The sequence below is a fragment of the Myxocyprinus asiaticus genome, chromosome 16, assembly GCF_019703515.2.
Source record: "Myxocyprinus asiaticus isolate MX2 ecotype Aquarium Trade chromosome 16, UBuf_Myxa_2, whole genome shotgun sequence".
Classification (NCBI taxonomy): domain Eukaryota; kingdom Metazoa; phylum Chordata; class Actinopteri; order Cypriniformes; family Catostomidae; genus Myxocyprinus; species Myxocyprinus asiaticus.
In genome coordinates, this window is record NC_059359.1 from 12,055,380 (window position 1) to 12,067,572 (window position 12,193).

At 38.2% G+C, this 12,193-nt stretch overlaps 1 protein-coding gene across 1 annotated transcript in view; it reads left to right on the plus strand.

Annotated features, from left to right (window-relative positions):
- LOC127454481 (dolichyl-diphosphooligosaccharide--protein glycosyltransferase subunit STT3B) overlaps window positions 1-12,193 on the plus strand; it is a 76,095-nt gene that overhangs the window by 38,178 nt on the left and 25,724 nt on the right. The window contains exons 3-5 of the mRNA XM_051721722.1: window positions 3,657-3,944; window positions 5,483-5,548; window positions 10,716-10,815. Of these exons, the coding sequence (XP_051577682.1) occupies window positions 3,657-3,944; window positions 5,483-5,548; window positions 10,716-10,815 (454 nt within the window). The remainder of the gene's footprint in view (window positions 1-3,656; window positions 3,945-5,482; window positions 5,549-10,715; window positions 10,816-12,193) is intronic.

Here is a 12,193-nt window from a genome sequence, read left to right on the forward strand (position 1 = left end):
GTGTTGGAAACCAACATACAAACCCTCTGCTAGAGAAAACACTTGGACTTTTGACTCCAAATATTATTGTCACTGAGATACAGCCATTGTGACGACTAGCCCCGGTCTCCCCAATAGTAAAAATGGCCACAATTTATTTGGAGCTGAATGCAGTGTCCACAATGCTATGTTAAGGCTACTGCTTTTTGTGCAAATATTTACTTTTATACAGTTGCTTTTGACCCAGTGATGGCATGGAATAATTGCGTCAGCTCCTTTAGAACTTAGTTATTTGGCACAAACACTTTGACAGCAAACTTCTTACATCAGAGCATCTTACATAATGACCTGTTGTTATGGCTTTATTTACACATAGAATCAATACAATACTTTTCTGGCAACGTTACAACATCCTCAAATCTGGAGCAGATTTGCCAGAGTTGACAACCCACAACCTCTAAATAGTTACATTTTCTGCAAAGGCCATGTCTGTGAAAGTGCAGCCTCTGCCTGGCTTCCCCAAAACAGCATCTTTCTAGTCCCTCAACAAGGGACCATCTTTATCACTCTGTCACAGAGAGGCAGACAGTGCAGCTAAGCTAATGAGCTGCCTTTACTGGCTGGAGAAAGTTTGGCTAGCATTTAGCAATGAGTTTTCTCACTCTGACAGCTCTGGTGCTGAAGCTGTGGGGGGGCTGCGGGAGGCAGAGAACAGCATCTGTTGTTGTGTATGGTTCAAGCAGTCGTTATACGGCCTTGACTTTGGAGCAGACCGGTCTGTTCCCAGCACAGTTTGCAGACCGCCGCTCAGTGTGAGAGATGAATAAAGAGAGAATGGAAATGTTGAGGTAAAGGACAGGGTATTTCTATCTTTTCTTGCTCTCTTTTTCCGCTATCTGGCTGCTAAATTCAGCTGAAGCAGACTGATTATGCAGCTCCTGAGGTCTGCTTGGGCTTAAGTTCTTATTTAATCCATAATGTACATCTTGGGGCACATAAATGAATCAAATGTAGGAGTCTTTGCTGGAATTCTTAGAGATCCTGTGTTTATTCCTGTAGTTTTTTTTTTTCTTCTTCAAATTGCTGCATACATTTTTGTGGTTGCTGATCAATTTTATATTTGTTCACATCTCACCATAAGCGTAATTTGTCATTCACAAAGTTCTACACATTCCCCGCCTGTTGCTTGTTTATTAAATATTTTGGCTAATTTGATGATTTGTTGTGATTTGGGATGGAAATCATAAGGAATGCAGCGATGAGAACGGTTTCATTAATGATTTTTTCCTTTTTTGAAAAAAGATGGAATTTTCATTGCATTGTTTGCCCTCAGCAATTTGTTGCCAAACAATGAGATCATTTCAGATTTCAACAGAGCAAATATAACAAATCAGAGATTAATAAAATAGTTCTTGCAAAAGGAATGTTCACTCAGACTTTCTGGTTACTTATTTATAATGAGGAATCATTTTCACACATGAATTGGCCACCACAGAGTCCTGACCTTAACCCCATTGAAAGTCTTTGAAATGTGCTGGAGAAGACTTTACAGAGTGGTTCTACTCTCCCGTCAGCAATACAAGATCTCGGCCAAAAATTTATGCAACTCTGGACGGAAATAAATGTTGTGACGTTGCATAAAGTTGTCGAAACAATGCCATGACGAATGGGCGCCGTAATCAAAGCAAAAGACTTAGAGTATGCAACTTTTTTTTTTGGCCAGGCAGTAGTGCTGTAAACAGGGCTGAGGAACGAAATTAGATTTTTTTTTTTTTTTTTTTTTACTGAAATATTTCCAATATTCAGCGTCTCATGAAGAAACAATGCATTTTTTCAAACACTTTGTCAATTAAAAAGGAAATTCAGCAATTAAAATGTGTCGTGTTCTGTTGATTTGTTGCACTGCTTCTGTTTTAGTCCAAGAATGTAATTCATTGTCAGTGCTTGGCACACAATCAATATTCGAATGCTCATTTTCGCATTTAAATGTGCATTTTTATTTTTATCTTACATTCGACGAATATTCGAATTTAAAATTTGAATTTGACAGCCCTACCAGGCAGTGTATTAAATGTTCTAAACAAACAAAAAAGTGATAAGCATATTTAATTAATGAATTAATTTTTAGTAGGGCTGTCAATTTAATGCGTTAATTCAATGTGATTTAATTATATAAAAAAGAATGCGTTAACAAAATGTATGCAATTAATCATTCACGTATGAGCAATTCAAGCATGGAGTACCACCTGTTTTCTCCAGGGGGCAGTAAGCGAAACTCACTGTAAAGGCAATGCGCAGCTCATACAGACAGAACAAAAGGCACTTATCGAGAGCAGACAACACAAGATTAGAACACGTTCTTGCATTCAAACACCGCTTAATGGAGTGCAAATCCAAAAGCAGAGATTTCAAGACATGTTTTTTTAAGTTTCAAACTTCGTTTAACTTGACACAGTGACCTAAAAACTATGTTTATGACACAACACAACCGAGACGCTGCAAAAGTGTCCCTCTGTTGCAGGTGTACATACATTGACGCTTTCTTAGACAAGCCTTCATAATAAATCTCGGACTGATTGACGAATTCATTTGCAAAATGGATTGCTGTGAACTGTAGGCCAATGATGGGCTTATGTTCAATAATATGGAAATAAACCATATATTGCATTCTAAAGCCACTTTTTGTATAGTTTTTTTTTTTTAATGCTTGTGTGCCTAAATAATGTATTGCCTTTTAATTTTCTGTTTTATAATTTTTTTTTATAAAACACAGATCAACCACAATATTAAAACAACCTGCCTTATATTGTGTAGGTCCCCCTTGTGCCGCCAAAACAACGCCAACCCGCATCTCAGAACAACATTCTGAGATGATGTTCTTCTCACCACAATTGTACAGAGCTGTTATCAGAGTTACCGAGGACTTTGTCAGTTCGAACTGAGAATCACACACAAGTTTGCCAGTCTGGCCATTCTTTGTTGACCTCTCTCATCAACAAGGCATTTCTGTCCACAGAACTGCCGCTCACTGGATGTTTTTTGTTTTTGGCACCATTCGGTGTAAATTCTAGAGACTGTTGTGTGTGAAAATCCCAGGAGATCAGCAGTTACAAAAATACTCAAACCAGCCCATCTGGCACCAACAATCATGCCACGGTCCAAATCACTGAGATCACATTTTTTCTCCATTCTGATGATTGTGAACATTAACTGAAGCTCCTGACCCATATCTGCAGGATTTTATGCACTGCACTGCTGCCTCATGATTGGCTGATTAGATAATTGCATGGATGATTGTTGGTGCCTGACGGGCTGGTTTAAGTACAGAATAGGAGCCGATTCTCAACCCTATTTCTGTTCCTGTAGAGCAATAAGACTTCCTATAGTTCAGGTGGTAGAGCATTGCTTTAGCAAAATCAAGGTCATGGGGTTGATTCCCAGGAAATGCACATTGTATTCAAGGTATACATTTTTTCAGCATAAGACACTGCATCAGATGCATAAATGTAAAACTTTCACAGCTGCCAGTAAGTTATGTTGAATTCATTTTACCATGTTCAAAACCATTCCATAATCACTGTATAAAATGCTAAAAAATCTGCAGATTTCATCTAGGCATGCTAATATCTAGCTAACACCCCCTCCCCTTTTTGTCACATCTTTCTCATCCTTTACAGGTGTATCCTGGTCTGATGGTGACGGCAGGCCTTATCCACTACATACTGAACCTACTCCATGTGACAGTTCACATCCGTGATGTTTGTGTGTTCCTGGCCCCCATCTTCAGTGGCCTGACCGCCATATCCACCTTTCTGTTGACGCGGGAGCTGTGGAACCAGGGTGCCGGTCTGCTGGCGGCATGTTTCATTGCCATCGTGCCCGGCTACATCTCCCGCTCCGTGGCCGGCTCGTTCGACAATGAGGGCATTGCCATTTTTGCCTTGCAGTTCACCTACTACCTCTGGGTAAGTTAGAATAAAGACACCATAAGTTTTGTGCTTTTAGTTTGTTAGTGTTGAGGTCATTGCACATGTTGCACTACACTTTTTTTCGTCCAATTAGATGCTCTCTAGAGTGAGAATGACCCTCCCCCTAGCAGCACCTGTCACCGACTAGCAAGTAGCAAATCATGGTTCATGGATGCAATGTAACAAAAGCCTATTGGCTATTTACAAATGCAGATAAGTCCTACGGTATGTCCTGCCCAGACTTTCATAGGAATTATATCAATACAGGAAAGAAAACCGCGCTCAGCAAGTGATTTCATGAAGTTGGTGATTTGATGGGCTGAGTTATTAAAATTCCCCATGACACCCACCGTTTGTTTGTGTGTGTGTGTGTGTGTGTGTGTGTTTTAATCTTTTTCATTTTCCTCCTCTTCATTCATCAAAACTCAGATGTTAATGATATGGAACCTCTTTACACACTCTGAAAGTCCTTCATTCCTGCGTGTTGATTGGATCATTTCTCCCTTACTGTTTGACCTTAAGATGCCCATTGAGGACTGCTTTCAAAGCAGAGTAATGACTGAAAATCATTTTAAAAGCTTCCGAACACATCCCCGCGCAGTTGAAATGAGTTAGTTGAAATTAGTTTAGGAATAGTTCAAGCAAAAAATAAAATTCTGTCATTTACCCACCCTTGTGTCTGTCCAAATCTGACTTTGGCTCAGACCGAATGCGTTCTTGCGCTAAAAAAACGTAAGAGACAGTGCAACAAATAGAACAGAATGCAGTTGTTTTAAGACATGTTTGAAGTTCTCTTTAACTTGACAAGTCGTACAGATGCAAAAACGTGTGCCGTGTGAATGGCCACTTTCTTCCACGGAACACAAAAGGAGTTATCTAAAATAATGTCCAAGCTGTTCTTTTCCATACAATAACAGTGAATGGTGGCCATGGAGGCAAGATTTTCAGTGAGTGAATGATTGCATTTAAGTCTGTTCCTCACACAAAGTCATCATATGCCTTGAAGACTTGAAATATAGTGGAGTCGTCAAATGGACTGATTTTATTGTGCTTTATTGTCCTTTTTTGGAGGTTTACAGACTCTGGTCACCATCTAATGATTGTGTGGAAGAGAACATCATGAAATAAAAATAAAAAAAACTTATGTTCTATAGAGGAAAAAGTCAGATGGGTTTGATAATGACATGAGGGTGAGTAAATAGTGACAGAATAAATTTTTGGGTGAACTATTCCTTAAAATTTCACAGATATCAGTCTCATCTTTAAGCTGAATGCGGACGATGAGATAGCGGGAACAGATGCAGTGACCGCATTCTTTGTCTTAGCTCTGTGATTTTGCTCGTCCCTTTCTTTCTGGAGTTTTCTGTCATCTCAAACAGCAAAGACTTAACAGTCAAGCTTGACTCAAACATTTAATTTCCTTTGTCTCTTTCTTATCTCAAAGTGTTCCTTGTCTTGGCTTTGTCTGAGGTGATAGTATCTGACTCTTTGTTTGGGATTAGCGGAATTAACTTAAGTGTGTCCTCTCCACACAGGTGAAGTCAGTGAAAACTGGCTCAGTGTTCTGGACCATCGGCTGCTGCCTCTCGTACTTTTACATGGTAAGTTTTCATTGGATTATTAACCTTCAGGTGGCGTATGTCAGTGGATCTTAACTGGTGGGTCTTAGGTCTGTTCTGATGTGATCGTAGACAGCAATGCAAAACAATGCTAAATGCAAATAGAAAAATGCAATTAACCCTGTAATCATGTGTAGTTAAAAGCAGTAATAGGCTTATTAAAGGGAGAAGAAAATGCTTTCTATAACTTTTAGTTGACGTCAAAGTCTGTGCGTCCAGTGCTAAATAGGTAGATGCCAACATGGACAAAAACTAGGCAAGATGAAAGTAAATACTACCCAGACAACTTGTTTTACCTGCATCAAGGATAAATGTTTTACACCGACCACAAATGTGTTTTGTGCTGTGAATTATTTCCTGCCAAGAGCATGACCAAGGACCAAAAGCTCAAATTATAAAGACAATATTAAACTAAAACGTTAGTTTTCCTATTCAGCTCATGTCTTATTTTTTTTTTTTTTTTGGGGGGGGGGGGGGGGGATTTTTCCCCTTTTTCTCCCAATTTGGAATGCCCAATTCCCAATGCGCTCTAAGTCCTCGTGGTCGCATAGTGATTCGCCTCAGTCCGGGTGGCGGAGGACGAATCCCAGTTGCCTCCGCGTCTGAGACAGTCAACCCGCGCATCTTATCACGTGGCTTGTTGAGCGCGTTGCCACGGAGACATAGCGCGTGTGGAGGCTTCACGCCATCCACCGCGGCAACCACGCTCAATTCACCACGCGCCCCACCGAGAACAAACCACATTATAGTGACCACGAGGAGGTTACCCCATGTGACTCTACCCTCCCTAGCAACCGGGCCAATTTGGTTGCTTACGAGACCTGGCTGGAGTCACTCAGCACGCCCCGGGATAGCGAACTCCTGGGGTGGTAGCCAGCGTATTTTACCACTGAGCTACCCAGGCCCCCAGCTCATGTCATATTAATAATTTTGTATAATGTAATGCAGTTCATGGTAATAATAATACATTTCAATGTTTAATGGTATGGACATTTTTGTCTTAAAACGCTAAACAATTTGGTACTGGGTGGGTCACCACTTAACGTGGAATGAAATGAGTAAAATAATGAGAAAAAAATGTTTGTGTGATTCTCATTCAATTAACCCCTCTCTCCCCCTCTCTCTCTCTCAACCCATTAACGCAATATGTAAAATAAATGAACAAGCAAACGGCACTATCCATCACACAGTCCTGGTGGGGGCCATGTGCCAGTCGGTTATGAATATCGGCCATTTCTGAAACCTGAGATTCAACCCCTGGGGTACAGCTGAGCTCATTAATAATAGAAATCTCCAGCCCCCAGTAGTCTCTGTCTTTCCAAATGTGTTTATAAACGCAAATGGCACCAGTGCAATTTGAGCCATCTGCTCCGTTGGGGCCTTGGGGTCCAGAACAGTTTGGTACAGCCCACAGGCGTGCTAGTGGGAGGCATGAGTTGAGAGAAAATCTCTTTGTAGGGGACATCATAAGTGACCTAGAAAAGTTCAGAGGTTCCCAAATAGCTGGATGTGCTAATCCTGTGCTGCTCAAACTGTGCTACGCGTACCAGCAGCGGTATGCGGAGCGACCTCAGGTGTTACGTAACACAACTCGACACAATCCAATATACAGATGAATATAAATATATACATTTACATGGTTTTTTGGTAATGTTTCATTTGATTACTTTTTAAAATATAACTTTTTTTGTCCAAAACAGTAATGCATAGCTCACATTCTACTTTATCACAATTTTAGTCCACACATCAAAATAAGGGCAGAAAAAAAATTAGGCAATTGAAAAAAAGGTGAGATTTTAGATTGATTGCTCTCAAAACAAAGTATAGAGCATTTTTAAACAAGAAACGTCAAATATAATCGACCAAAAAAAAAAAAAATGTATTACCGATTAGTCGGATGTGCACACCATGCACAGAGGATCTCCGTCAGTGACCACTTACAATAGTGAGAAATGTGTTTGCACGAAAAACTCAAGTTGTCCCAAGTTGCCCAGTGCACGGAGTATTTCAAAGAGGATCATAAGTGTACGGTTTAATGTGGGCAGGATGCCGTGTCATGTACTCTGACAGTGCTTGTGCTGTTTAATTTGCTTGAGAGTTGTTCCTCTCCAGTGCATCACTTGCATTTTACCTGAGATTTTCTATAGTTTATAATGTGTAAATGTTATGAATTCAAAGTCATGTGCTTATATCCATTTATCCATTTGTCTTTACTGCAAGTCTCCATTACTCACCGAGCATGTGTGTATCTGCACAAAAAAAGAAAAAGGCAGCACAATAATTGTTTAAAATGTACAGTTTGATAAAAATGTTTGTTTTAAATTTAGATTGAAATGTAAACATAATTTATTGAAATCCTACATTATAATAATATAAATTCAGAAGATCTTGCGCCTTAGTCGACAACGTATGATCTCGTTGCAAATACTTAAATCTGCTTACTGTCCAAATGTAAAAAAATGCAACTCTTATACCTCCCTTTTTTATGGAGGTGTAAGAGTGAGTGAGGACTGTAACAATCCTACATATAATGCAAGAAATAAAATTTTATTTGAACATTAACTGTAATGGGATTGTAACACAGAGTCCCTTATATTTATAGAATAAAGACATCAGGCTGATCAAACAAGTTTAGAGGAGGGAATGTGTGTGTGATCCTGCAAAACATTCTACCACTTACCAGTTAACTGAAGATTTTATTTGTTTTTTCCTCCTTTGTGGTTTAAATTGTCCTGCTGCTTTCAAAACTGTGGACAATTTTTAACAACCCATGCAATTTATATTGTAGCATCTATATTTTAAAACTTTTTTGTAAACAATGTATAGGATGCAGTCATATATTTATATATTCTATTGAATAAAATTGGGCTTTTTTATCTGATTATTCAAAGAAGTAGTCAACAGATTAATTGATTAGTTGCAGCACTACATGATAGCCTATCAGTAATGTAACTGATCTGATAGAGAAGCTGCCAGTGCTTTTAACCCTCCTATGGTATTCAAAAATAGCACCTTTGGTATTCATGGTCATTTTTGACCGGAAGTTTTAAATGCGTAACCCTTTTTTAATGATGATAATTATAAAAAAAAAAACATTTTCTTCCCTGAAGTAAGAACAATAAAATTGCATTTTTCTTTTGGGATTTTATGCTATTTTGGTCTTATTTACATTTCTGCGGTCAGCTAAGGAACGTCGCCTTGTTGTACCAACACAGAGGCACCAAAACACTTTCCCGGACTTTCAGCTTCATCATACCACATTGGTGGAATGACCTTCCCAACTCCATCCGTGAAGCTGACTCACTCGCTGTCTTCAAAAAACAACTAAACACATCTTTTCCATGAGCACTTAACCAGTCATTAAAAAAAAAACAAACTTTATTCTGTTTTGAATACTATTCTGATGCTAGTGAAACTTTGTAATACAGCTCTTTTCATACCACTGTCTCCCTAAGATGATTCGCTTATGTTTTCGTCTTTTGTAAGTCGCTTTGGATAAAAGCGTCTGCTAAATGAATAAATGTAATGTAATGTTCTAAATTTTACCATTAATTTGCATATACAAATAAGCATATTTAAAAAATAAATAAAATAAGAACTTACATTTCTGTAAATTAAAACATGAAGAAAATATGAGAATGTGACATAAATTGGAGGCAGTTTGCTGCAACCTGGTGAACAAAATATAAATAACATGGCTTGAAAACCATGTCATGCCAGTATCAGCCAGTAGATGGCTGTAGTCACCTACGGTGTAGTCTGATTGCTTGTTGTATCCTAATTTTATAGTTTATCACAAGATATGCATTTGGTTATATATTTAGACATTATCAAACTATTATTTGTCGAAGTTTAGCTTTTTTAAATTTATTTGACGTGTCAGTTTTTGCAGTTTGTCATTATGCTTGTCATTAAACCTGACCATGGTGTTACAAATTGATGACATCGGCATTGGCATTTTTCTACCAATAATTTTATAAAAAAAAAAAATTTATAACTCAAAGTAAATGCATAATAATGTCAAGAAAATGATCAAGAAACAGAAATAAACTCCAAAATTCATAAAATTCAGTATTATAGTAAGAGTATAAACTGAAGAATCAGAGTAAACATTTTGCAATTTCAAGTTTTCAATAGTAAAAACTTTTTTGGTGTGTGTTAGATTGCTGTCATCAGCTGGAAAACAGCAGATGACTTGTAATTCCAACAATGACCAAAAGATGTCATTAAAAGCTTCTCATTTGAAAAACATGTCATGTACAGACTTGGAATTTGGACTTGCTGCTATTGAAGGTTTTGCGGATGTAAGGAATGATGAATCCACACTCAAAAATGGGCTAAATCTCACATCAATTTATTTATACAGAGGCCCCAACAGAGTAAAGAAAAAAAGTGCAAGTCCAGCAGCAAAAAGTTTTCAGGTTTACCCCTTCATCAGTGCTAAAAACCTATGAGCTCACACCTGCAGTCATTTATAGTACAAGCCTTCACCGTAAACATTATTATATTAAGAAGAAAGTGGGTGTGTATGTTTTGCACTGAGGATGTTTTAGAGTCTCACCCTGTAATTTCTGTCTGGTTTTTCTTCTGCATTGTGGCTGATTTATTGATCATATTTGACAGATAAAAAAAAGAAAAAAGTCTTTTAGTGCTCAGATAAAGGAAACCATTTTTATTACATTTTAATAATGTATTTCAGTCAAAAATGACCTAAAACCATAGGAGCGTTAAACAGACAGGGAGATGTTTAGGGTAGACTAAACTACCCCAAATTCCTTCCTTAAAGAGTAAGTTTTCCCAAAAGTGAAATGTTCCATGTTCCAAACCCATACGACTTGCTTTCTTCCATCTAACACAAAATATACTTCCATAGTACCCTTTTAATAGCCATGGTTTTTAAATTAAATGTTTAACAAGCACATGAGGGTGTTGTGTTTTGGTGTCCACACACTTTTGGCCATATATGTTGCTCGCACTCCTTACGATTGCACTCCAAGACGTCAGTTTGCTCAATGCTGAGAAAGTTGAGATGTAATAGGTTGTTTTTGGTCTGATTTAATGCAAATATGGTACTTGACCTGAAACATTTTATAACCACTGGGCCACCAATGGAATGGTGTGAAATGTGGCTTGTGTGTTTGTGTTGCAGGTGTCTGCGTGGGGTGGTTACGTGTTCATCATCAACCTGATTCCACTCCATGTATTCGCGCTTCTCCTTATGCAGCGTTACAGCAGGAGGTTATACATTGGTGAGTCACCTGTATTTTGTGTCTGTTTCTTGTATGAAATACATTACCGCCCACACAAACACATAGCGTAGTCCTTTTTCTCCTCTACAACAAAGTGTGTTCCTGCACTTGCTGTTTCATTCGGACACATTCATTTACATACACACACTCAGTCGTGACAGTTAAGAACAAGGCTGCGTGTCTCTCGATTTGACGGCAGCATTAAAAGAAGACATTGATATTTATTGACACATTTATTCCGCCCACTCCACTCTTGCCTCTCACAGCCAATTAAATAAGCACCACTGATCTGAGGAAACATCGACCTTCATATAGCAAGTAAAAGCCTTTAATACACATCCACTCTCTTAAACATGCTAACTACGTCAATCAGGACTTTTGCAAGCATGAATAATAAAGTGCAGCACTCCACTTCTGCCAAGCAGTTTTCCAGTGTTTTAGTTTTTATTTTAGTTTTAGTGTTTTAGGGCTACTAATGTGTTAACTGATATCATTTAAATGTTTAACTGCATTAAGTTTCTCTGGTCTTTATATTATCTAGTTGAATTTTCATGCTTAATGAATGTTTCAGATTTTATAATCTGCTTAGAAACTGTGTACATTTTTACTTTTAGTTTAGTTAGTTTTGGACTTATGGAATTTATTTGAGTGTAGTTCAGTTTTTCTTCAGACTGTTAGTTTTTAGTTTTTATTTAATTAAATGGAAAAAAATGAAAAAAAATCGTTTTTGTTAATGATAATAAATCTACAGCAAACCACTCCAAAAGCATAAGATACCAATTATTTTCCTTCAAGAGCAAAGTTTTTGTTTTTTTTGGAACCATTGTGTGTCTGATGGATTGAGCCATTTTTAGGTAAATGAATAATTGAAGGTGCAGTGTTTTTGTGAGGCCCTTAAGCGAATGCTCTTATAAAAGAATGGGTCCTCATGCCACAGTGCTAATTCTTTTAAAATCTTTATTAGCTCCTCCCCTCCCACTCTGCCACAGCTGCCGCACGAATTGCATACACTGATGGATGCTAGGTATTAACTCTGTCTGGCTCCGTTCCGGAAAGTTCTTACTCTTGCCTCAGGTCCCAATATACAGTTGCCATGGCCTGACTCCACTTGGAGTATCAGTGGCACATCTCCTAATAGATCATACTGATTAGATTAAGTAGCACTGTGTGCGTTGTCTTGGACTGGGCTTAGACAAAGGACAGCAGTCACGATGTGTATCTAGAGATGGATGGAGAATCTGCAATCTAGCATCGCTGCTCCACCTTGTTCTGTTCTTATAATGTGATGTTTAGTTTATGACTCCTAGTTGCAAGGATTTTTTTTTTAACACAAAAATGGAACAAACTGGCTAAAAATGAGCAGTTCCATCTGTTTGGC